Genomic DNA, 26,714 nt, shown 5'->3' with positions numbered 1-26,714 from the left:
CAATAGGCATTGTTTCTCAAATTCGTCTGCGCCTGGTAAGAGCACTGCAAACTCCTTCCACCCCTTGCTAGTTACAAAATATGACAAAAAGATTACTCTCCCCACATGGAAGGAGTCACAATTTTGAAATATATGACTGAACTGATATATTTGGGCTTTGAAAATTGCTTAGTTTATTGGATTGCTGTTGGCCAAACTGTGTATTGAAATCAATGATAATTTTTCTAAGTCAGATAAACAGAAGATCAAGAAGTAGATTAACGAAGGAAAAAGTTCCATTACATGTAATAACGTTTTATTCAGGATTTTTACAAACATTACTTGACGTATTGCAGTCCGGTCTTCCCTGCTTTAGCGAGCGCTTCTTCGGATGGCTTCAACATCGAATGAAATTTGTTGCAGTTAAATTACTTGCACTTCTAACAAGCTTAAGGAGATATAGATATTTATGGCAAAATGCAACAATCGCTATATTAAAATACAGAAGAAAACAAATCGAACATTTTAAAAAACGTCTTTCAAGCGTTGAACTGGAGTAAACGCACTTTAAACGATGGTATTTTTTTTCCAAACCTGGAATGAAGTTAGTTTTTGGTTCCATGGCAAGTTATTCAAAACAAACAACGAAATATTCTGGTGAAACAGCTTCCAACTAACCACATATTTTGAACTCGAAGCGACTCTTGTTTCCAGTTTTCTCTCTCCCGAACATTGTCCGACACCTCTTCGTTACCAGACTTCTATCGGCCTTTTAGACCCCCAGGAGCGGGCACCCTTTGCTTCCTTATATGGAGATGGGCATAGTTTCTTCTTACGAGCCTCGCACGATTGATCGAGTTTGGTTCCTACCCAGGGGGGATTATGAGTTAACGCTCGCGAGCTCAGTGGCCGCGCCTGGGATTTCAATAGGACGAACGGTTACCAAGACCGAACGAATGCTGAATTTGTTTTGAGTCAAACGGCGCGTTGTTACTTGCTAATCAGGGCTATTTTACAAGAAATCAAAGGCTCCTAAGAGCTAACTCATTCATCCATATAACCAAAATTGTGGTGAAAATGTGATCAGTTGTTGGAGATGTTGAAGCTACACTCCTTATCCCATGCAACCAAAATCGAGATTAACATTAAGGTCTCTAGCTGTAATTACAAAAAAGTTTGTTGTTGGGTTGATTAATTGATATTGATTTTTTGTCCCATGAATGGGAGTTTGAGGAAGGAGACACAAAACAGAGTATTCACTGCAAAACCTGTTCAAGCAAGTAGAATGCTATATCCTAACACAACATCTAACTTTATTTTCCTCAAATTGAACAATACTTAATGTTAACAAGCTTAATCTACAAAATGTTTGAAAGTTGCTCTTTAACTTTATTTATTAACATAGTTAACACTCAGATGCAGTGATTAAAAAGAAAAAATATGCAATCATACATACTTTCAGATATACCTGATCAAATCTTACATAGAACTGAAACTAAATGCTAGCAGTAATCTGCAACAGATAGTGGAAATCGACAAAAGGAAATGCAACCTCTATACAGTTCCTACAACTACAAGATTGAGGTTGTTATTTAATTGTAAGTAACAAGAACACAGCATTTCTTAACAACAATCAAGGAAGTGTTAATTTTTCTGTGGCAAATTTTATCTTCTTTATGGGTAGAAGTGTTGCACATATCTTGCTTGTATTTAGTTTTGTGACATGTGCTTTGATAGGGAAACTTTGCAAGTATAGTAACATTCTAAGGGCCTCTTGATATTAGCTCGGTAACCGGGACGAATTCTGGGGTGTGTTCATATGGGAATTTTCAGCCCGGTTTACCGGGATGAATTCAAGAAAGACAATCAAAATTGTGGAACATAAATTTGTATTGTTTGCAACTTTCAAAGCTTTCTCTACCCTTGTAACTTTACTAATAAAGCTAATTCACATACTTGTAAAGTGGAAATACTTCCAAGATCAAAACTATGCGACTTTGTTGGCCGCTATGTTTTGAGAGCGAAGCTATTTTGTTTAAAAAATTTCATCATTGTCACTGGGCTGGAGTGTTCATATGGGAAAATTTTCATCCTGGTTACCGTGATGTGGGCTGCAAAAACTGAGATCTCGGTTACTGGGCCAGCTCAGCCTCTGTACGGCAATTGTATCGCAGGGCCTTGTACGGCAATCTGTATAACACATGTACGCGCGACCGTGGAACCTGATCGAAATTTGCGCTGTAAAAACAGATTTAGCCAGATTGTAGGTCGCTTCACTTTTTATGTATGTGTTGTAAGTTTTAAAGCAAATGAAATAATCGTCAACAGAGAGAATTTACTTACCGAAATGACGTGTGAAAGAGAGTCAAATATTCCTACCAAAAATGGCTTCCTTCTACGAGGCGATGAGACCCAATGGACAAAAACAGCCCCTGGAGGGGACGGTACGTACGCGGGCTCATTTTCGGAGTAAAAAGAATGTCTTGGACTAATTTTATTTACTGAATACCCACCTTAAAAATATAAATTCCCTCACGGTGTTTTGCAATCATTTAATCACGGTGTTTTGCAATCTTTAATTAGGCTTGTTTTGTTTGCTATTCGTGGCAAGTTGACTTATTGGTCAGCGGTTGCTCAAATCCAACCAAGTTTTACGTCACTTCCGCTATTTTCGCTAACGACGTCACATCCGTCTACGCAGATTTTGCTAACGCCGTTTTGCCCATCTCTGCAAAAACTCATCCATTGCTTCGCAAGCTCCGCAATGAATGAGTTAATAAATGGGGAGAAACGACCAGAAAAGCCTAAGATTACTTTATTGTGAGTAATTCAACTATATTTGAGATAAATGTAACATTTATTTAGTCGAAACCCATGTTTCCTATTGCCCATGTTTTAACTTATTTGAATTTTCGGCCGCCATTTTGGAGAAGGGTCTATTTGGCACCTGTATCTAAACACGCACCGCCATGTACAGGCTAAAATTGTTAAATCAAAATCATTTATTGCAAAGCCTTTTCCACAATTAATTTGGGAAAGAGAGATCTTTTTACACAATTGAATTATATTAACTTTATAGGAATGAAATTACTCTTTCTACGTACTAGGCAGCACACCAATAGCACAAACTATTTCAAGGCGTTTCCTTTTACTTCGAACAGAGAAGAGGGAAGAACTCCCCTTGTTATATTATAAGCTCTTTCGCAGTAAAAAGCTTTGTTCTTTCATTCTCCTCTCGAGCTTCCATCTTCAGTTCAATCTCAAAAGTTTCCCAGGAAATCAGTGCTACATACAGTGTGTGGTCAACTGATTTCACGACCACAAGTTCGTGTACATAATGTTGGGAGTTACTTTCAGTGCTCCAGCCTTACGCTTTGCCCTCAAATCCAGTCCTCAATATCGAAGAAGTTTGTTATACGAGTTACATGATGTATTAGCAAGACAAGAGTCCACTGACTGGATAGGGAAAAGCCATTTGTAGGTGATCAACACCGTTCGCTATAGCGCAATAAATGCAAATTAAAATCGCGGCTGATCACTATGCGTTACTTTACGGAAACTGCAAAAATCCATACAAGGTCTCCCTCTTTCCTCACCATGTCCACACACTTATCTCCGAACTACGTCAATATGCGGAGAAGCTGCATGGTCCCTTTGAAACCATGTTTACTTGAAGAGATACATTGGAGGATCTTTACAAATCCCTTTGGAAAAGTCTTCTTCTTTTCTCGTATTTTCCATTAACCTTTCTTTCAAACAAACTTTCTGAGAGATGATCGGAGCAGCTGATGGCTGTACGTAAGCTTTCTGCAAGTTCGTGACGTTGTCGTCTTTTCTCACGATGCCTACACAACTTTCTCAGAGCAAGTCGCCATGCGTTAGGTTACACTGAAGAAAATCACAAATCGCGCCTTGTTTTCTTTCCAGACCGTCGATTTCCTCACATTTCTCTCTCAAATAAAGTTGCTTAAAGCATTCAAGAAGTCTGTCAGACACACAATAAGCTGACCAAAGCTTGGTCGCTCGTCTTCCGATAAAGCCCAACAACAGGCGATGACTGTGAAAAGTTCATCAGGGCAGTTTACCGGCTGCGATATTCTGTGCCCTTGTTTGAGGAAGTTCAGCATTTCAAAAGCGTCGATATTCCCGTAAGGCTGCTGTCCCAGGGTCATGAGCTCCCATAGAAGAACACCATAGGCCCACTTTGATTGACAGCAATAGACAGACAGACAGACAAACAGACAGACACAAAAAAAAAGAGAAAAGAAAGAACACTCAGTTATTGGTTTAAAATATCAGCTATTATAGTAAATAGTATTCGTCCTGTTCTAATCGGGGTATCTAGTTTCTGGTGTGACTGCCTTGGTTGACGTAGTCCTAAGAAGGACTGTTGTTTAGAAAATGGTTCAGTTTAAACCTGGAGTAATGGTAGTTCATCAGGTGTGATGGTCTAGGCAAGAACAGTCTTGAAAAAGGCTGTTGTTAAGTAGATGGATTGAACCCACAACTATCAACAGTTTGTCTTATTTAGTTGTCTGGGTGAGGGAATAGTCCTCAAAAAGACTGGTGTTAGGTGAAGAGTTTTTGAACCAGTAGTATCAGTAGTTTCTTATTCATGTCCGGGTGAAGTAGTCCTTAAAAAGACTGTTCCGTGGTAGCTGGTTTAAACTCAGGGGAATCAGTTATCAGTTATGTCATGTCAACTTGTTTGATTTCGAGCTACTTTTTTTTTTTTTTCGCGATTTTCGCGATTTTTTTAGGTTACTGCAGTGCTCGTATGGTGCTACAGGAAATATTCTTTTTAAACAAGTGGTTAATTTTTTGTCCTTTTCGGTAAGTAGTGTAAAAATAAGTCGAGATTTCCAATAAATTTATGACTTGAACAAAGCCCTTCCACCCCTCGCAGGAACCTAAAGTTTCGAAAAGTTAAATAATATCTCGCGCGAGGTTGGTGGAGTTTTCAAGCTTTTCAAGTAATCAGTGTGTACGCTACTCACCCCATCCCTTCCCACCCTGATCTTTTTACTCACCGCATCACTGGCCACTGTATATGTGTATTCACCCCCATCCCTCCCCACCCTGATCTTTTTACTCACCGCATCACCGGCCACTGTATATGTGTACTCACCCCCATCCCTCCCCACCCTGATCTTTTTACTCACCGCATCACTAGCCACAGTGTACCGGCCATGTTCCAAACTTTCTACAGCCATCCACTTGACAGGTCTGTTCTCGTTGTCTCCTAGGCAACAGTAATCTTGAGGAAACAAGTCTCTGGACAGAGCACAGTCAGTTACCTTTACATTGAGGTCGTCATCAATGCTGCAAGGCAAAGAGAATTTTGGTTTTTATGAGAGTCCATGAGAGCTCAAATACCGTACAATTCCAAATATAAGCCCCCTCCCCTGCAAAAAATAAATAAGCCCCCAATTCTCAGACGTTCAAAATCTTAGACTGCAAGCAGTCCCTTTCTGGTTAGTTGAGATGGTGTGCTCATAGCGCAGCGAGACTGGAGCGAGGAGAAATAAACGCTCGTTCGCTAGTTCGCTCTAGTTTTGTTTTCGCGCTCGGCTATTTCGCGCAACCTCTCGACTATCAAGAAAGGGACTGTTTGCAGTCTATCAAAATCTTCCAATAATTGTCCCCCTTCCCCAAATGGACTGTTCTCCTATTGCTTCAAAACTGTGCTTATTGTCCAATCCAACCATTTCGAAATGTTAAATTCCCTCCACTTATAAGACCACCCCCCTTCCCCCCCCCCCCAAAAAAAAAGAAGCAGAGAAGAAAAGAAAAGCCCCTTAAAAAAACAGTTCTTACATTTGGAACTTTACACTTAACAGTAACTATTTTAGATTGCATGAGAGTAAATGAGATTCAGAGGTCAAACTGTAGGAAGAGTATGAACTCCTACATAGTTTGATTTGAGAGGAGAGAAGAGAAGAGAAGAGAAGAGAAGAGTTGTTCTCTCATCGGTAGGTACTAGACAAATTATGTCCCTACAAATGACTTACCTACCCTCTCAAAAATCAGACCCACTAACTCGCTGTTTAAACTACACTATGGTCTCTGTTTCTAGCTGGCTACTTACACACAGTTCCTTGCTGCTACATCCTTGTGAACAATTCTTCGTCTCGCTAGGTACTGCAGTCCTTTGGCAATTTGAATACCAACGTGAACAAGGTCTGCTGTCGTCAGTGACTGCAAGGTAATTAAAAAAAAAAATAATGTTGAAATATATCTAAAAAGATTTAATGCTGTTTGAGGTGGAGGAGTGTGAGGTTGGGGGGTGGGAGAGTTTAATCATTTAAGTACTGTATTGTTTATTCAACGTATAGAAACACTGTGGAAACCTAACGAACACTTTTCCATCAACAGCAGCCCAAAATTAATGGCTAAATTTTCCATTCTAGCGTAAAGAAGCTAACCATGTATGTTTTGACAATGAATCATTTGATCAACCTATTCCCTTCTGCTTAAGAAACAAAATGACAATTTATAACTTATTGTGGGTCATCCCCTCTTTGAAAATTTTACTTGATTTCATCTAAAATCCCATTACACGGCCCCTGGAAAAGACAAATAAAAACTAGGTAATGTAAACCAACAATAATAAAATAAAACTACTCCTGGTAGGGCTGGCCCTTTCATCGATAATAATCAAGCATACAACGTACCTTAGAGCCCCCTTCCGGTGATCTTGATTTCTTGATGAACAATTTTAAATTTCCTCTATTCATGAATGGAAACATAACTAATGGCTGTTTCTCATCCTCCAGACACACTGCCATAACAGGCAACAGATTTCTGTGAGTAAAGTCTTTTAACATGGAGCTTTCTATCAGTAAGAGGTTGACTTGGTCAGATGAAGCCAAACCAGAAACTGTTTTTACTAAAACACTTTGCTGTTGTTTTTCTCCAGGTCCAGTTAAGACTCCACTATAAATACGAGCAAATGTTCCTGGAATGGAAAAGAGAAATGAAAGATGCGTGAGAAAATAATTATTCTATTAAGTTGATTTTCAAGTGTTCAAAGAGAATAGACTGTTTCTTTTTTATCAAGATCACAGAAAAAAGAGGATAGCAGACGTCAAGTTTTTTTGCGAATCAAAAAATGTTAGTTGGTTGATCGATCTTGAGAGGAAAGGTTGTCTTCTCGAAGAGTCAACTGACTGGTATGACAGACAGTTGCCAATGGGAGATGCATGGTCAACAAGTGAATGCTCCAAGAGATATAAAATGCAATTCATCTCAAATCCAATGATGTTTTTATAACATTCCCTTTCTTAATGAGTTTTTCTTTGATATTGATTGACTATGCAATTAAAGTATTTAGCAGTACAACTTGTAATGTCCCAGTCTATTTCAAGATTGTAAATTGTGATGTACACAATGATGTTTTTATAAACCATCTTAATTAATTACGGTAATCAATAATTATTATTTATACCTCTTACTAACCGAGTTTGAGGTCTGTAGTAAGTTATGGACCACATTTTTTCCCATTGATTTCTGGCCCAAGCGCGAAGCTAGCAGACCATAAATCAAGGGAAAAAACAAGGATCCGTAACTTACAGTAAAGACCAAGAAAATGAGGTTAGTAAGATATTCATTATATTTCTGAGGTTAATCGGGCGCGCGAGAAAGGAACAACTTTCAAATTTAGCGGGCCATACATATGCGTTATTGACCAAGCGTGAGGTCAAGATGGCTGGATATTGGCCAAGCTCTTTTTTTGCGTTTTAATGGACCGAGACGAAGTCGAGGTCCATAAAAACGCAAAAAAAGAACGAGGCCAATATCCAGCCCTCTTGACCGAACAAGCTTGGTCAATAAAGGATTTATTATATGGCTTTACTTTCAAGTTAAAACTACAACAACAAAACAAAACAGGACATGAAACTGCTCTACTCGGAAAGAAATTCTTCATAGCCGGCCGGTGCAAAATTTATTTTCAGTGCATTTTTGGATTAGTATGTAATCGTGGAAAACAAGGAATCCTAAATTATCTTAGTGCTCTAACTTTATAATGGCTTAAAGGGAGTATACAATTATTGCGAACGAAAAATTTAGATTTTCGCAAGAGCGGGAAGATTTGAATAGAATCCGGCAAACTCGCCATTTTCAGCCGATCACGCGGTGGCGTGAATAATAAACATTTTACACAGTTTTCGGCTTCCAATCATTAATTCTTGAATGAAACAACAGATTTTGAGATTATATGCAAACATAAGCCGAAAAAAAGAGCGGGTAAATCAGAAAACTGGGCGAAACGTTGATAAGATTTTGTTGTTTACAACAAGCAAGACGCGGCTAAATTAAAAATGTGAGCTTCTTCGGCAAACTTGAGAAAAATACTTTTCTGAACTCCTCTAAACACTTAACGCAACTTCCACTACGCTATGATTTAAATACAGTCATTGCAAACCTAGAGAATTTATCAATTTGGCACTCGGCTTGAGACAATAAGTTTTACAAAATCCACTCTATCTAAAATACTACACGCAGAGCAACTCACCGGTTCAACTCACATTCATTGTAGCTGAAACAAAATTTTCACGACACCAGGACGATTCCATTCTCTTTTCCTTTCGTTTAGGTAAATGTTGAGAGTTTACTGAACTCTTTAGTGAGCGTTTTCCCCCAAAACAACAAGAAAATCGAAGGAAAGATTGCATTGTTGTTGGGATTAAACTTTCCATGCCAAGCGAACGGGCAACGGGTAATCCCGAGCGGGCAAGATAGCTCCATCTTGCCCGCTCGGGTAGCCAATCACAGCGCAGGATTTGAGTCATCTTGCCCGCTCGCAGAGCCAGCCATATAATAAAGTGAAATACAGCCTGCTAAATTGACCAATCACACCGCGCATACTAACTGATAGATATAATATATAAATTTATTTATTAAAAAAGACAAGACTTTGTATTTAAATTTCCTGTTCTCAGCTTGTGCAATCCTATCAAGGTTGTTACTCACCTTCTTCCAATAATTCCCCCAAAGTAATTCTATCCATTTCCACTATAATATCCTGTAGCTCAGTTTTCATGTCCCTGTTGCGATATTTCCCTTTCTGTGTTGACTGTAGTCCACCTCCACTGTAATATCCATCACTGGCTGTGATACTTATTGTACTTTCTCTAACAGGAAATCCTCCAGGCAGCCTGGGTCTCACATGAGGAACATCGCCGTTAAGAACATGATTTACCAACACAGCTGGCATTGGTTTGTTCAGAGTATTTGCCGTTGGGCCAGGCTGGATATCAACATTCACAGGAATGTGATTTGTACAGTTGTTTGGTGTTGTTGTGCCATTGTTTTGTGTGGGAGGATTTCCATCTAACAAAGATACATGATCTGGTGAACTTTAAAGGCATATCATCATCAACATTTGTGAGATTAGAATCATGTTTATGGCAAAGGGCAAAAATGAGATTCGCATTTTCTTTGGTTTTTTTTTTTGAAAAAATATAAAGTAAACAGATGATGATAGTGCAAAACTATTCTGACCTTTGATGCTAACGCAAAACTACTCAGCTTTTACTGAGAAACTGTAAACAGCAAGCAGCAAATGTAGGACAAACGTGGTCATGTGGTCATTTCTGCCATTGGCTGTAAACTAATTCTAAATCTCTATTCCATCTGCCCCTAGGTGCGCTCACAAGGCTCCTTTAGAAAGGAATATAAAACTTCTTGATAGCTACAATTAATTGGTGTGCACAGGCATAGCTGGTATGTTTGTTTGCACAATGGGAGTTTGTCATCAATTTAGCCACATTATAAATTAACTGGTGGAAACACAGGATGAATGAAAATTTTAACAGTTTGGTCAACAAACCTTTGTCTGTGCATAAACAATGCCACCCTAGCTATACACAGGCTTCATTATAACTGATCTATCTTTCCATCTCCACATTAAGGGGACAGCATTTGAACTGCCTAATGTATGTCCAGTCTGATCCATTAAATACTAACCCAAATTGTATAGACTATTAGATAATCTGACCTTATTCTGCCCATTTTTCAGCACCAGGGTCAAGAAGTCTTCCAAAAAAATAAAATGCATGGACTATCTGCCTATGATAACCATCCCTAACTAGGCTTGGTTAAATTTTGAAAGAGGCAAATGTAGCTATGCTGGCTGGAATACACCCTGTACCTGGCTTGACTGCTACTTGCTTTGGTTGTTCCACAGTGATGAGTGGTGCTTTGGACTGACTGGACTGCCCACCAACAGCATCAGTATCACTGCGCAGATAGAAAAAAAAATATCAAAAAAAATTAATATGATGCAAATTCATTCTGTAGACCTCCAGTGCAACCCAATAAAGCAATGGACCAAGAAAATCTAGCTCTATTAATAGAGTGATTGGAGGTTCTTATTAAAGCACAAAATAATAGCAAGAGCTTTAATTTTGTTGAGACCACAATAAAGCTGCAGATAATATCAAGGAGTAACAGTAAATCAGGTGACTGTAAGGTGCGCCATAGCATGATTTGACTGTATTTTTAAGTAGCGCAATGATGTCAGTCTGAAGATCTAGAGCATGTCTCAGCAAAGTACCTATCACAGGATAAATTAATTATCAGTCACAAATGTATTAAAAATGTTTCATCTCCCAGCCGTAGCTTACATAGAGTATCACCCCGACCCAACATTAATGGCAAGCAACTGGTCAAACAAGCAAGAAAACAGGAAAAAAGAGGAAGAAAACGGCTATGGAAGCCAATAAAACTGGGACCATTAAGAGAGAGGCAAGGAAACTCCATTGTTAAAGCATGGGATCCTGGACAGGAAAACGATCCAAAATGTATAAAAGTATTACAGTAGAGGGGATGGATGCAAATGGGAACGATAAGGGAAGCTCTCCGTCTCACCGCCTTCCCCACCCACTTCCAGCTTGTAGGTCAACACCTAAACAGGGTTTTCTCTACAACAAGCTAAGGCAATGCATAAGAGTGAGAAAGAACATTTCTGAGATGATGCACAAGCTGATAAATACAGTATCAGCGTCTTCTCTGTATCAACAATTAAAATGACCCTTAGATAACTGACACTAGTTGACTCAATATTTTAATAGTGTGCACTGTTTCTACTGCTCACATAGATTTTAAAAGGGACTATTAACCTTATAAGGACTCCAATATTATTCCTTAAGAACCCTCCCTCCTTATGACTCTACATGGACCTAACAGAACATTTGAGGTAAAACCAGGCTGCCTAAGGCAATTGTACGAGTTGTTCCTGTCAAGAATTGAGTTGATTTCTCTCCTCTCACTGTTCTAGAATTAACATTAATTTGTAGCAAAGTGATGGTCTTATTTCACCATTTTTAACAAAAGAAGTCAAAACCCCATGATTCTTCCTGTTTAATTAGTCTCAAATACCCACCTTGACTCTTTATTTGGATTTGGCATGGAATGGACATGAATTGCAGCTACTGCAAGAGCAATGATGAGAATAATACTACAAGCTACTCCAACTGCAATGTAGAACACTGTGGTTTTGTCCATTGGAGGGACAGGAGGGCTTCCTTCAGCACCATCTAAAAATAACAGCATAAAATAGTATTAAACAAACTGTACTTAGTCCATCACTAGTAGGGGACATACTTGTGACCTAAGACTAAAAATTATCCAGAGACCCAAGCCATGTGGGTACTCATTGATTTTACTGTACATGACTTTTTAAACACCAGTCAAATGCTCTAACCACTGAGTTGCCACTGACTGTAAGTAGACTCAGCAAGCTAAGTAACAGAACAGAACATGAAGAGCAACCTAGGCCACAGGTGGTGGCCTAATACTCTACAACTCACTTCCTACCCAAGCAGTGACTGATTAACAAAATTAATAATAATAATAATAATAATATTAATAATAATAATAATAATAATAATAATAAAAAATAAAAAACAATAACAATAACAATAACAATAACAATAACAATAACAATAACAATCACCATTATAATAATAATAATAATAATAATAAATTAGTAACAATGATGATGATGACAATGACAATTTTTTGTTTAACCAAAATGCTTTTATCACTTTCTTTGAGAAATGAGTACCAAGCACCAACATGAATATTCTCCTTACTATTCTAATACATAATTTCTACGAGAAGTAGTTGGGAGACTTCAGTCATTGATCATGGCATTTTATCTTTGGTAACCAGTTTCTTTATTAGTGTAACTTGTATGTTTGATATAAGTATAGTAGTGTATGATGTTCAAAGTGAACATTTGATGCTTATTGCATCATATTTTCCATCACTATTTAAACAATTACCCTTCTTGAATTTATCTCTTAACTTTGCTATGCTACATGTGTAGAACCTTAAAATATCACAGACATAGTCTTGCTTTCAGGTATTCAAAAGAGGATTAGCATTTATCCAAGATTAAATGTCCATGAATGCTAATGCAAAGCTGCAGCTTATGGAATTACAGTTAAATTCCAACCAAGAAGACAAACAATACATGCAGACACATTTGTATTTTGTTAATGTTTGGTTATTTGTCTGACATGCTCCATGGTCTAGCCTATGAGTATCGCTATACAAATCATTCTGATAACTGCCTCAATTTCGACCTAATTGCAGTGTAGAAGCAGTGTGACCAAGTTGTTAGGGTGTAAAGTGGTCAGGGAAGAGAGGCAGCATGCTTGAGTGCTTAGGTCATCATACACTGCGGGTACACTGTACATGTCCAATACTGTTGACCTGATACGACCCCAAAAAGCCATCTTTCAACTGGTACAGATGGACTATTTTATCCAAAAGCGTGTATTTCGTGGTCTAGCTGACGCTTTGAGAATGAGCCATAGTTCAAATGGACAAAATTATTACTGTTAGTCCATCTGTATGGGTCGAAAGATGGATTTTTGGGTTGTATCAGGTTGACAGCAATGGATAACCCTCAAGGGTACAACACTTACAATCTGGAGATTTCAGGTTAAAGTCCCACCCTGAACACTGCATGTATTTTAGCTACTTGGCCAGACTTGTATAGCTGTAAATAGTGAGCCTCCTGCCAGCTGGGATTCTTAACCATGCAATGATCTACTGGTATTTCAAGTATTTAAATTGAACCGGGCACAAGGATTCAATTTGTCTGAGTAGTGTACAATGCTAATAAACTTGTGGCCCTCTCTAGCTGACTAAACTAAAACTGTAAGCCTTGATTAAGTAAGGACCACAAAAAAATAATATTCAAGTTATATTATTACATACCCATGTGTGCTGAGATTGTTGGATTGCTAGTAGTATCTCCAACAACTGCTGAATAAAGGAATTTGAAAAGGTCAAAAAGCGGTTTATAGTCAAGGTGCCATTTTGTTATACAGTTGAATCTCTACATGCCAGCCACCTTAAGACAGAATTTTCCAGTCGTGGAAGCCTGGTGGCCATTATCAGAAGGTATTTGATCAGAGGATTTCTGTGAATGAATCATAAGTACAGACAAGAAAACATGGCCACTTTTTTGTTGAGAGTGGCCGTAAGTTGAGGTTCTCCTTTATTTTAATCAAGTTCCTAATAAAATCCCCTTGGGTTTCAACTTAATTATTTTGCATGGATCTTAAAAACAAACTAAATCATAAGGAGATGAATTCTACAGGATTGATTTTGTGCTATTTATTTTCAAAGAAGTGTGTAATCAGGAAACTTAAGACCGATTTATTATTGATGTGGAGCTTTCTGTATCAATTCCGAACAGCAAGGGAGTCACGTATATCTGTGACTCTGATACAAACACCTTTAAATAAACAATTGAAAACAATTGAAAAAAATTAGGGCTAATGAAGACTTCCCCTTTTAATAATGTAAGATGCAAAGTGTCACATGGATTACCTTTTCGACAAGTTTTTATCCTCCGCAGGTTTAACGTGGTCATATCTTTGGCAAATTTGATGTCCGAAGTGATGTTAATCTGGATCAGCAAGTGGGCTGTGCCATCTTTGGTTCCTCGGCACGTCATATTTACACAGAATTCTGGAAAGGGAAGTACCAAAAAAATTAGCATCAACACAGTAAAAATAAAACTAAACCCCTCTGTGCAATCACTTCTTGGAACTGTTTACCCCTCAAGTGACCAAGCACTTTCCCAAAGTACTGCGATCACTAATTTGATGAGCACAAATAGTTTCCACTTTTCTATAATTTTTTACCTCCTGTGAGGCAAATTAAACACTCTTAACACATCCCAATTTCACTAGCCATAGGTGGAACATGGCCATGCAATATAATATTTTAGTATATACCACACAAGTGAATAGTACTTTTCGCACACCCTGATTGGCTAGCTCCGAGGTGATTAGCCAAGTACTATTCACCTCTGAGCAGCCGAAGAGAAACAAGATGGCTTCCTGTTTCACTGCAGTTACTTAAAGTGCACCTAACACTAGAATTTTTTATTCGGCGAAATAAATCTACTTTCTTTCTAAAGTGTTCCAGCGAAAAAATTTTTTGATTTGGTTGAATCCTCGATTTTCTATGTGCTTTTGAAGTTGGGACTGTGTTGTTGCACCACCGCGTTTCAGGAAGCCTGGGACGAGCGATGGTTATGACGTCACCCCAGGGACCACGCGATATCGATTGCGTCTCTGTTTTGGGTTATTTCTTTGCGATTTACTCAACATAGTCGGTTTCAGAATGAGTTCGTCTTCTTCTTTGCGGTTACCAGAAGAGTCCAAAGAGCCTGAGGAGTCCGAAGAGTCTGAGGAGGAGATCGAGGGCGATTTAGAAGATTCGGATGACTCCGAAATGAATTACATCCCCGAAATCGAAATGGACGCTTATCGACAAGTAGCATCAACAAGCGCAAACCAATTCGATAACAGCGACCTCGAAGAAGACCTGTTTGCGGATGAGCCGCGTGCCGACCCGGAATGGACAGCCAGATACGAAAAGCAGGTTCAAGCAGACGAAGAGCTTAAAGAAAAGCTTCAGTATCGCTTAGATAGCACTACACCAGTCAATGAATGGTAAGCGACGACTCGTTATTATATCTCACCTTGAGAACACGGACGATTGTTTTCATATGTAATATCAAATTTTTGCTTTCCCCATAGTTCTAACTACTCTTTTCTTTTGCTAGGTGTACGTGTGGATTCTGCAGTGTGACCTGTTTAATTAATGTGAGCGAGTGCTATTGCTGCCAAGAACTTGAAGGTTGCGTGGAAGCGCTGAACAGCGACCTTGTTCGTCAAGAGCTTCCCCAAGACGTGCAGTTGCCATGCATCACAAAACATCCCGGCTTCAACGTCGTATGCTTGCAAAAATGGAGCCTTCGGTTAGCTTCGGACAAGTACAAGACAAAGCGCAAACAGAAGTACCGCCAGGCAGGGTCTGAAGAAAGGTGAGTCGCTCGATGATGTATATGTACAGTGTATACGGTATTATGAGAGGCGATCTCTTCACTATAACTTTAGCCTTACTTACGCTAATTGACTTCTACGTTGCTTATGAATATTCCCACAAACAATTCACTCGTACTTTACTATAATTCTCACAATCTTGTGGGGCAAAAATAACTACAGTATGCAGGGCAACTTCAGTCCACCTCACTTTCACGTGTAAGGTTTTGTTGAATGGAACAAATGGGAGCTTTTGGTATTCAATAACATGCAATTATAAGTGGCCCTCAATTCTGTTGTTGCTCCATTTGTAGGCTCACTGAAAAAATGTAATTTTACAGAAATTCACCAATGTTGTTCTATTAAATTTCAGATTTCTGCGTTCCGTCTCTTATAGAGAATTCACAAGGTTGGTTTATGGGTTAATCGGAAAAAGAAGGATCCCCCTACCTGCTTGTGCCTGTATGGCCATCAGAAGGCAATTTCCAAAGAAAGAAGGCGAAACTTACATGGGCTTCGATCTTGATGACGAAGAAGAGGCATAGACGCTGGCATTTTACGTACTAAGCAGAAAACGGAGCCACCCCGGTTATTTTCATAACCACCAAACCTACAAAAGTCAATGGCAAATGTCATTTGTTCTTGTTTTTTTTTTTTGCTTGATAATAAGGGGAAATTGCTATCGATGGCATGAAAATACTTGGCTATAAGACACATCCCGAGTTTAACGCCAATTTTGCCAAAAAATTCAGACTTTGCTAGAAAAAATGGTGCGCCTTATAACTGAATAAATGCGGTAACTGTGACAGGTTGCACTTCGCTACCAAGACTGGAACTGAATTGTAACAAATTTGTTCCATCGATGTTTCTCTGCAATTCCTAGTTCAATCAGGGCCACAACTTTGTACCCCAAGCTACCTCAATAATGTAGGGCGCGAACAACAAAATCTGATATTTTTGCACATGCTTAGCTTACTGAACCTTTGCAGACTGTGTAATGTAAATAAGAAAGACTTCTGCATAGTTTTTTTTAACAAACTTAATCATTTTTATTGACAAACAATATTATTACGGTAGACAGTATGGGCTACATATTCTAGGGCGCGGAAATTCCACTTCCACAGTCAATTTCAAATAAGAAATACCCCCCCCCCCCCCCCCACAATGAAGTAGGTGTTCCTTAGCTATATGTAACCTAATTGTCAATGATTGATTGAGGCAGTCGTTGGTACCCTCAAGGGTTGGTTAAATATGCTCCCCAAGTTTAGTTGTGAGTGTACTATATGACCTGGAACATGTAAAAAAGATTGATCCTTTGTTTGAGACAGAGTTCATTTGTCAACAGCTCCTTATGAAACATGGTGGAAACTTTTACTGACTCAAGCAGCCAGTGTTTACATAGCATGGTTTTGCCATAACTTTAGAAGACTTACAATTGAGATTAAATCCTATCTTTTTCAAAAGAAGGAAAAAAAATTTTTTCAAACATAATGGTTTACCTAATTATAAGTGTTTAGAAAACTATTTAATGACCTAATTATCCTTTCTGTTTTTTGGACAATCAGTCCACTTTTTGTGGCCCTTCATTGGCCGCTTGCAATCTTTACACTTAGGTACTGTCTTTGGTTGGGATCTTGGTTCCTCGGAAACCTGAACAACTGGGGAAAGAAGATACACAACATGAAACACTACAAATTAAATCAATTATTAAAACAGTATTTGTCCATGTGTTGGTTGACTACCACTGAGTGAGGGGACTGAATTGAGGCTATCTACCCCACCCATAGGAAAACAATGAGGAGGGTTATGTGAATCAGGGTGGGGGGGGGGGGGGGCTGGTAATAGCATGGATACACATACTTCAGTTATAGCAGCACTGACACCACAAATACAAATAATACCTGGTGTGGTAGGGGGGACATCTTTTGCTACCATTTTGCCCCTTTCTTGCCTCTTTTGGAGTGCTTCATCTCTCGGCTGTTTCTGCAGCATTTCGTTCATAGGGGCAGGACATTTTTCATTCAACTTTCGGGCAGCTTCTTTCAGTTCATCTGTTGTTGATTTTAGAAAGGTTTGGTAGATTTCCTCCACATAATCTAGGAAAATAGTAATTAAAGACAACAAAGTTGAAACATGCTTATTTCAAAGGCTATGGAATTTGTGAAATACTAGTGAAATATCTTTGTGGCTTTGTGCAAAACCTTTTTATATAAAATTATATGTGCACTTGTATACCCCATGTTCATATTCATAGGTTCACTCATTATGAATATTGCAAATAGGAAGGTTATACTTACCAAAATTTTGTGTTATTGTCACATCCCGCACTGTTGCCTCCCCATTCTTGAATTTCGGGTATGAGATCTTGACCCGGTCAGCACCATCAGCTTCTCGTTGTTTGACATCCCTGTGCAAATTGAAGTTAAAATGCACAGCAGCCAGAATGTGCCTGTAAATTAGTTACAAAGAAAAATTGCTTGGAATTGCTTGTTCATTAAAAGTATATTTTAAATTCTGAGAACAAAGTTGCAAACTTTTAAAACAATATCACACCTGCAATACATTCCAATGTAGGAGTATCCTATCATTTTTGGGGCAAACTGGTTCAGGACGGAATGAAATCCTTCCAGACAGCTGGTCTGTGCTAATGGAGAAGCCTTCATTATTCCCTTTACCAATGAATTGTTTGTGAGGGCACTGTACAGACGATCATAAACAACAGATCCTACAAATAAGCATAAAAAAGGCTTACAAGCTTAATAACTTCTAAAACGTATTCTTTAATGCATAAAGGGACTGGCTCCTCTGTTATTCTCCTTGCAACATGGAGATCAAATGGACGATTTTAAACGGTGCCTGATTTTTGTGAATTTATTTTAGACTGCAGTTTCCAAACAAGAAGAAATCCATAAAGGAAAAGAAGACTATTTGCTGTGTACAATTATTATGAAAATGGCAGAGTTTGGGTAGCACTAACATTAATTTCCTTATTGACCAGCCTGTTTACTTTGATTATTAATATCATTTAAATTAAACATACCAACGCGTAGCCATTTCCTGGGCTCCATGTCCCCATGTGCACACTTATTGAAGAGCGGGTCATCCAAGTTAGTGTGCTGGTTGACCACGTGACTAAGGAAGGCCTTGAACTTCGCCCAGATGACTTTCCCATTTCCACTGAAGGTTGAAGTGGCACTCCAAAACAGATGCCTCTCGCAAGGTTTTATCCAATCGGCTAATTCCTCACATCCCTTCTCTTTGGATATCTTTGAAAGCACCTTACGGATTTCTACCAAAAAAAAGTGGGGGACAAATCCTTCACTCTTGCCTGATCAGCTTAAAATTATTATTTACTCCTTAAAACAACAACTACAATAATAATTTGTACACAACATTGTAATCATAATTTTGAATTTAGCTACTGCATCTGGAAATGACGCTGCACTATGTTGGTCACAACATATATAGTACTATAGCCATGGTTACACCACTCAGGTTAAAACATGGTTTCCACTACCGGATTTTCACACCAAATGCAAATTAGGTCAACTTGCTGATCACACATTGCCTGTACTGCATCCAAAACTCAACTTCTGATTGGGTTTTCATGTATGTTTTTTGGCTGAAAAATTGCCATAAGATTGTTCTTCAATTGTCACTTCAAATTCTCTATTGATATTTAACTGATTACATTTTCCCACGGTAACATTGGCTACACAAGAAAACACCACTTTCCACAGCAAAAACATCACATTTACCTACTCGTGTAACCACGGCTATCATTGTGCACAGAGTACTGCAAACAACTTACTCTTCTTCAAATGCCAGATATCAAAGTAATGGACAATAGTTGTAAGAACTTTACTCATGTGGCTAGCAATGGATATATGTCGATCTGATATAAACGTTGTTATCAGGAGGCCATAACCAATGAGGTACTCCATGCACTGCTGGAAAGCCATGCATTCCATGGCGGGACTACTCCCTGCTTGATTTCTCTAAAGAAAAAAAATAATGAAAGAAATATGTACTGAGCAACCTGAGGAGATTTGAGTGAAATTTGTGATCCTTGCAGGTTTGACATGGGAGTCGAACCCGGACCGTTCATGATGCTTGTTGATACGGCTGCATGTTCAATGCAGCTAAATTTCTTACCTGAACAAGTGAAAAATGAATAATCATTGGGACGGTGCAGCAGAAGATGGTATATGCACAAAACTTTGCACAATGTCCCATGCTGTCATGGCGACCGTCTCCCGCAATCACAATTCCCTCACGCAACGACTTCAGTCTCTGTAGCATTCTTGACTGGTAATTCTGCCAGTACAATGAAATTGTCGGGAACAGGTAACTCTGAAATTTAACCAAGACAATGTATTAAATTTTGTTGATTTCATATAAAAATCAATAATTATAATAATTATTATTAAAAACTGGGTAATTGTATAATGCAATTTGAGCGATTCGATTGGCTTAGCGGCCATAATATATGAGCCATTATACCATGCCAGAGAAATAGAGATTGTTCTTGCAAAGCAAAATGAGCAAAATCTACCAATATTATTTGATTATTTTAATAAAACAATTATTCTATTCACACTTGTTAGATATGAGGTGATTATAGCCAACTCGGCGCTACACGCCTAGTTGGCATTCTATCATATCATATTATGCAACACGCGCTCGTGGAATAATTGTTAAATATATGAATGTAAATAATATATAAAAATCATGATAATAACAATCACAATTGTCAATTGTCTGTCACCAGATTTTTTCTCTGAGGTACAGATATTCTTCTGGTTCTGGTTCTCTTCAGGTTCTGATTAAGCCTGGTATAAAACATATAGTGGCTGTATCAATGCTACCTCTTTAGGTCCTAAATACCTCTCAGGGGCTTACATGTATGTATATGTCCCACTCAACTATTACTCAATACCCTGGGATAGCTCAGTTTTGAGACTCCTATAATAATGCAAACAACAAAAAGGTCAGTTTTAGTGCTATATACCTACCCTTTGATATCTGAAGAAGGTGTTTAGTGAAACACACCCAAGGCCCATGTGGGAGAATATTTGAAAGACCTTAGTGGCAGATCCTCCCGCCAGGAGAATTGACATGCACAGTAGAAAATTCCCGGCAGAAATCCCTGATTCAGGCATGTTTGGCTGGCTGTGCCACGTACTCTTCTTCTTACAAGCACCACAGGTTGTTTTGATGACTGCTTCTGTCCCAACCTGTTTTGCCTCCACCAGTGGATTGTCAGCCTTGCACACATGACAGAACTGGAAAAGAAGCAGCAACTTGGAAAAGAAGACAATGTGTTTCGGTTCTGTGCGAAGATTGTCCCCCTCCTTAAACAACCTGAAAGATATAATATTATGGGCATTTCAAGTTAAATGGTTTGTATCCAGGATCGAGTATTAATAGTTTGTCTAGTGTGATCGTCCGGGTAAGTGTAGTTCTGAAAAGAACTGTTGTTCAGGTGACAATGACTGCAGACTGATGTTTCTGCAACCTGAGCTCATAGCAATCATTATCCAAACTAAATACCGGTAAACTAGAACTCATGTCAGATGTGAAAAACCCATAACTGCTTATTCAGAGCCCATGTGTAACTTGAAAATTACAACTAAAATTATTACCAATTCATATTGTTTAGAAATAATTTTCTACAAATATCAGGAATTTGCCAAGAACTTTGGTTAGCTAACCTGTTTTTATCACCATCTTCAGCATCGGTTTCTCCTTCGGTGGTATCTCCTTCAGTTTCAGACTCAAAAATTGAGTAGGCCTGCTCCTCATCCTCCTCCACCTCTTCTTCATCGTAATCCTGCTCATCCTCAGTGTCTGATGTTGGCTCGGGTACCACCTCTTCATTTAGTTCAGGCTCTTGTTGCAAATTTTGCAAATGGCCATCAAGTTGTTTAACTATAACAACAACAACAACAATAGGGGTGGGAAAAATCAGCAACGATGGGAAAAAATACAAATGATTATAAATAAATGTGTTGCCATGTGTTGGAGTCAAATAAGGATTGTAAGCAGAAATTCAAAAGCTAGGGCTATGTGTTACAACAGTTTGGTAATTCTAAAGTTTTCTTGTGCATTTTGCCGCCAGAAAATATTTCCCTGAAGAAAATGTCTCCAGCTGAAAGGAGTACTTTTCTGAAAAATTCCTGCTAATCACAACTTTTTGCATACAAGAAAACTTGACTTCTTTCATCGTATTTTTGCTTCTCATACAAACGTATTACATCAAGTAGATTAGTTTTTTGAAAACAGAAATTAATTTGGCTGTCAGTTTTCACGAGAAAACAGAAAGCGCCATGTCACGCATCAGAACCGTCGTAAACAAAATTATGCAAATTTCTGGCGAAATGAACATTTTAGATCTTTTCAGCTTTGATAAAGGTTTCAAATGAAAAAAAAAAGTGATTCATTTTCGCAACTCACATCTGATAATTTATGGGAAAGAACTGTTTAATACAGACCGTGTGGAATTTATTGAAATGCGTGTGACAATACAAAAACCTTGAACACAACTGCGAATGAAATGTAATACGATACTTTTTTCAAAAGTTTTCCCTTTGTGAGATAAGCTTGAAAAACGGCTTTCTGTTCACATAAATCTACCTGGAAGTTAAAAAAGTGTGTCTTACAGTAATTTTGTAATTTAAATTCCCTAAAAAACTTCACTTGCTCGACGGGCAGTCAAATGATGGTCAGAATCCGCTAGCCCGATCGCGAAATCCACTAGCGGGCTATTCTTAGTACGCTGCAAAGGAGTGTAAAATATTGATGCCAACCAATGCAAGCTAGCTTGTATCATAATCATTTTCCAGAAATGATAAAATTGCACATGTCGTAGATATTATTTATTGATCTTACCTTTCCTCCGTGACGAAAATAGCTGTGTCCTGGTTTTTTTTAATTTTTCTTGCAGCGATTTCACTTGATTTCTCAAGTGCCTATTTCGCTTCTCGACTAATACTCTTTTCCCGTCGTCCATACGCTCGGTTTCTTCGCGTAAAGTGTTTGTAACTGTAGGCAGACACACAATGATCGGCTCCGGATCCTGTGTAGGTGTCGATATTCCACTTGGTCCGGCTGACATTACGTCCTCATCAGCATTGTTATCAGGGATCAGCTCGAGCTCCTCGCGATCGATAGCCCGCTCGGCGATCGGTGGGAATTCTGTTCTTGTAGAAATTGTGCAACTCGATGCCGCTTCCAGTGCCTCTTTTAAGGCCTATCGAAACGAGAGTAAGACGAAAGAATCGAATAAAGGAAGGAAATTGGTTTCACAACATTGGATAATATACAAAGAATCGAAGATTTTCTCACCTTCCTTCTGCTTCGGTCGGACTGAGGCACATCGACTGGTTCTCCAACGGCATGAATTGTTGGCCAGACAGCGAATCCCATGTCATCTTTTATTAAAACTGGCCAGGATGGTTTTACTTGGCCAGGTAAATTAAGGAACTGTCTTGTAAAGCAGTCCTTCTCAAAATGCACCGAGCAAATGCGAGAATGTTCTGTCGGTTCCCACTTCGCTCGCTTGAGTTTCACAAAATCCACCCATCGTTTCCGTCTCTTCAAGGCAACGGGACGATTGTCACCATAATACGGTATTAAATGCAGACCTATCCCCTTTTCGAGATTTGGTTCGTTACTACAGCCTCCAACAACACATCGGTAAGGCATATTAATTCATGTAATTGCAAAACATGAGTAGAAACACTGGAAAGCGACGATCCTTCGTCCCTGGGGTGACGTCACAATAGCGCTCGATCCATTCCCCGCCAAAACACGGCCGTGCAACAAAAATGGCGCGATTTTCAAACCTTCGCTGGGACACCGAAAATCGAGGATTCAACCAAATCAAAAAATTTTTTCGCTGGAACACTCAACAAAGAAAGTAGATTTATTTCGCCGAATAAAAAATTCTAGTGTTAGGTGCACTTTAAGAGAAAATTATTTAGATAAACGAGGCAGCTGTTAAAAAAAAATACATAAATGGCAACAAAGTTTGGTTTGACGACATTAAATGGTACATGTAAGTTATTTAATCTTTTCAACCTCATATTCTAAGGTGAAAAATGAAAATACAATCCCTTGTTTACGAAAACTGCAAGCACTACAATTAAAATTTGAATATTTAATTATAACCAAAGCCATACTATTGGGGTTGCCAGATTTGGTAAATGACTAGAATCATTAAAGATTGCGCTTAGGCATATAGCATAACTAGTCTGTACAGTTTGTAACATGCTTCCTATGATGTTATTAATAAATCACTGTATTTATTATGACTACTAGACGAGTATAATTATTCTCATGAATTTAGTTTAACACTTCAGTGATCAGTTCTGCCTTCAGGCCATACTTTTACTGAGAATAATAATTTATAATAATTATTATTCCACCCTCACTTGATAATTATCACAAATTATCTCAAATTTGCTCTAGTTAAGAATTGTTTTTCTTTACCAAATATTCATTAATTATTGGCAATTTGTAGACTATTGAGAGCTAAAACAACACACAAAAGAAAAAGAACAAGAACTGTGAAGGTTGTGTGTTTAATAATATTGCTCTTCAATAAAGATGGCGCCCACCTTGGAAATTACATGGGAAAACATTTGCTATCAGATAAAATCATCAGACCATTTTACAGACAGGATGTCGAAGGAAGCGTCAAAATGAGGTGCACTTATCAGCTCATGATTGTTCATGCCTCACCAGACATGTTCATCTAATATGCATGCAGGAAAGTTAGTGAGCATCAGAGTTGGCGATGTGAATTGTAATGTTTTGAAAATGTCACAAATTGTCTGACCTCCTACCATGTTTGATGTCAACAGTTGCATGTATAATGATTAATTATTTCTTGGACTTCTTAACTTGTTGAGTGCAAATAACTTTACACAACACCAAACTCAAACCTGAGTCATGCCTTTTAATGTGTAACCCAGTATTGATTCACAAGAAGACTGTTAAGGTGCACCCTCCCGCAGTCCTACTTAATTGCATGCCTAATACATGTACATTAGGTTGCTCTACCATTTGAGTCTGTGGAAGAATCTTACAACATGTGTGACCTCTAAATGAAAGGTTAAAATTGAGCAGTTAACTTTCTCATGGTGCTATAATTTACTTTAAAGATGCTGTAAAAAGGTATGAATGGATGTCTCTTCCTGTTCCTTCTCATTCTTTCATTTACTGCAAATGAACTCTCAAGATGGACACCTCTTAGAAAGAGTCATGACTGGTGGTGGTCCCATCAATCTTAGAGGGAATTGACTGAGTGTATAATTTTCGGTCTTATGAACGACCTTTTTCTACAGTAGCGTTGATTATGCCGAACAAGGTTGCTTCAACTTTTAAGTCTTTGAGGAAAAAATCCAAATTGTGACTATCAAAATCAAAGGCATTCAGAAACCTTTCCGGTGGGGCTGTGCAGTGTGTTCACAATGGTTCTAAATTTTGAGTCTGTGGACAAATACTTTCCTGTGGTATGTGTGGAAGAAAGGTCAAGAACCACTGAACCAAAGTTCTTATCCTCAGGGCACTGTTGAAAAGATTTTTTAACCCAAAAAACCCTGACTATTTTTGTCTCCTTGAACTGGGAGCTACATTGTACAACACAGTAACTTTAGGCAACACTTTAATATAATAATTATTAACTCTTCAGACAGGCAACGCTGAATTCCTATTATAGAATTCTCCATTTTGCAGCCTGTTTTCCAAGTTGTAGATTATAATATATACACGTGAGTATTACGAGATAAAATAGTTTCATCCATTTTTATCTTGCTTTGTTTGGTTGAGGTATCCGGAATGCGTGTAAGAGATATATAAGGACCAGCCAAAGTAAATTCAAGCTAGACACCATAAGAAGGGGATCAAATTGTCTTAGATGAATTTTTAAATATTTGGGACGATGTTTTTTCACGGGCGTATAAATCAAATATAGGAAATACTTCAAACACTATGAGAGTACTAGTCACAATTTGATTCAATAAGAGTTTATAATTTCAAGAGATTGATCAAACGTTCTGTTGTCTTTGTGCTTCGTTGGGTGTCAATTTCATTATTCATATCGCAATTTCCTATGTCATTAATCTGATCGCCGAAGACAAAAATGGAACCGTATATGCTTTCATCCGTTCGATGAATTCCTCCATGATAAAACATCACGTATAATCGTTTCTTGGGTTCAGGCGGAAAACATTCGCAGGCTTAAAAGCAGATCAACTGAGGGTCGCGGACACGATCGCTTTCGATTCTTTCGAACGTTTGATCAGAAATTATAATACGTCTATTACGGTACCTTTCTTCATTTCTGGAACAGGACCAAATTTTTTCATGTTTACTCTTGGTTGGAACAAAAGATCAGGAGAGTACGATCTGAGTTGTAAACTGTAGTAGTAACCCTGCGAAAGAGAAGAGGTCATTACAAATTGTAAACAAGAGGACAATTTCGCTGGCGGTAATAACAGACCATTGTAAACAGACTACAGATCACAAAAAGTTGCCAAGCATTTTGGGGCATAAATCACCCAACTGGTCATTCCTTAGACTTTCAGAACAGAAGTTGAATTATTCAAATGTGATATCAATTATGATCGAGGTCTATTTTTACAGCATGCAGCGAGAAATCAAACCGATTCACCAACAGATGAAATAGACGTTCCATGCAATGTATTTCTACGATAGCACGCTGGAAGGGGTAAAACATAACAAGTATGGTATTGGTGCCTTTAAATATGCAATCAAATGCCAAATCGACTCGCCGATGTTATCACATTTTGTTTGAACTTACCAGAGGCTTCGGCGGTATTCGTTTAGAGTACCAAATAAATCTCAAGCAGTTGACTCGCGTTGGAACGGTCATGTTGAACCTCACAGCATTGGGTTTGATCTTACCATCTCTTATGTAGTAGATATCACCTTCGACTCCTGTGAGGAAGAAATAAAGCCATGGTTTCAAAATTAAATCCCCAAGCCGTGAATTACTTCGCTGGTAATCGTATCGAAGCAACCCACCGAGAATTTTCTTGGCTTCGGTGCTGTTGATGTACAAATTTAGCGAGCATGCAGCCGGTGGAATGAAGCTTAGTGCGGCGAAAAGCAAAAGAAAGAAACCCCGACGATTCATCCTCCAGCCTTTTGCGTCAACCTTAACTTCTTGGAGCTGCCATAGTCAAAGCAAAAAGTTCATTTTCATGCGAGAAGTGATCGATGCTTTTGTTCGGATGTTTGTGTGTAACAAGGAAAGCGCCCAGGAATAATAGGTTTTGTTCGAGAGCCAATCAGCGATAGCAATTTGATCCATTTCCGATTACACGGCCATTGGCGCCTACACCCGCAGCT

The 26,714-nt window shown here is 38.5% G+C and overlaps 3 protein-coding genes across 6 annotated transcripts; 1 reads left to right on the top strand and 2 right to left on the bottom strand.

The window, feature by feature from the left end:
- Positions 1-588: 588 nt before the first annotated feature.
- Positions 589-26,714, bottom strand: LOC146449391 (tyrosine-protein kinase RYK-like). Of its 3 annotated transcripts, none has more exons than XM_085101828.1 (12): positions 26,388-26,711; positions 26,164-26,300; positions 25,672-25,774; positions 13,831-13,971; positions 13,213-13,257; positions 11,366-11,519; positions 10,133-10,221; positions 8,953-9,312; positions 6,654-6,937; positions 6,068-6,177; positions 5,142-5,301; positions 589-4,181 (listed from the first exon to the last, which is right to left on the bottom strand). In XM_085101828.1, the coding sequence occupies exons 1-12, from the start codon at positions 26,497-26,499 to the stop codon at positions 3,933-3,935; spliced, it is 1,944 nt and encodes a 647-aa protein (XP_084957954.1). In that variant the 5' UTR covers positions 26,500-26,711; the 3' UTR covers positions 589-3,932. The 3 variants fall into 3 exon arrangements, with proteins under 3 accessions (XP_084957954.1, XP_084957953.1, XP_084957955.1); XM_085101827.1 differs by having other exon boundaries at positions 13,213-13,260; positions 26,388-26,710; XM_085101829.1 differs by lacking the exon at positions 589-4,181 and adding an exon at positions 4,229-4,971 and having other exon boundaries at positions 5,104-5,301; positions 13,213-13,260; positions 26,388-26,714.
- LOC146449393 (uncharacterized) lies at positions 14,369-16,061 on the top strand. The gene is made up of 3 exons (XM_085101831.1): positions 14,369-14,963; positions 15,077-15,337; positions 15,709-16,061. Exons 1-3 carry the CDS (start codon positions 14,632-14,634, stop codon positions 15,878-15,880), a joined length of 765 nt encoding a protein of 254 aa, XP_084957957.1. The 5' UTR covers positions 14,369-14,631; the 3' UTR covers positions 15,881-16,061.
- Positions 16,516-23,284, bottom strand: LOC146449392 (uncharacterized). 2 transcript variants are annotated; one of them, XM_085101825.1, is made up of 11 exons: positions 22,683-23,284; positions 22,227-22,587; positions 21,050-21,266; positions 20,351-20,699; positions 19,491-19,688; positions 19,147-19,333; positions 18,376-18,624; positions 17,889-18,060; positions 17,633-17,784; positions 17,237-17,431; positions 16,516-16,993 (listed from the first exon to the last, which is right to left on the bottom strand). In XM_085101825.1, the coding sequence occupies exons 1-11, from the start codon at positions 23,040-23,042 to the stop codon at positions 16,869-16,871; spliced, it is 2,565 nt and encodes an 854-aa protein (XP_084957951.1). In that variant the 5' UTR covers positions 23,043-23,284; the 3' UTR covers positions 16,516-16,868. The 2 variants fall into 2 exon arrangements, with proteins under 2 accessions (XP_084957951.1, XP_084957952.1); XM_085101826.1 differs by having other exon boundaries at positions 20,420-20,699.

Source organism: Pavona decussata, unplaced genomic scaffold (genome assembly GCF_977016875.1).
Source record: "Pavona decussata unplaced genomic scaffold, jaPavDecu1.1 SCAFFOLD_602, whole genome shotgun sequence".
NCBI classification, from domain to species: Eukaryota; Metazoa; Cnidaria; class Anthozoa; order Scleractinia; family Agariciidae; genus Pavona; species Pavona decussata.
Note: the sequence above shows the minus strand (reverse complement) of the source record. Positions and strands in the feature narration are given on the sequence as shown.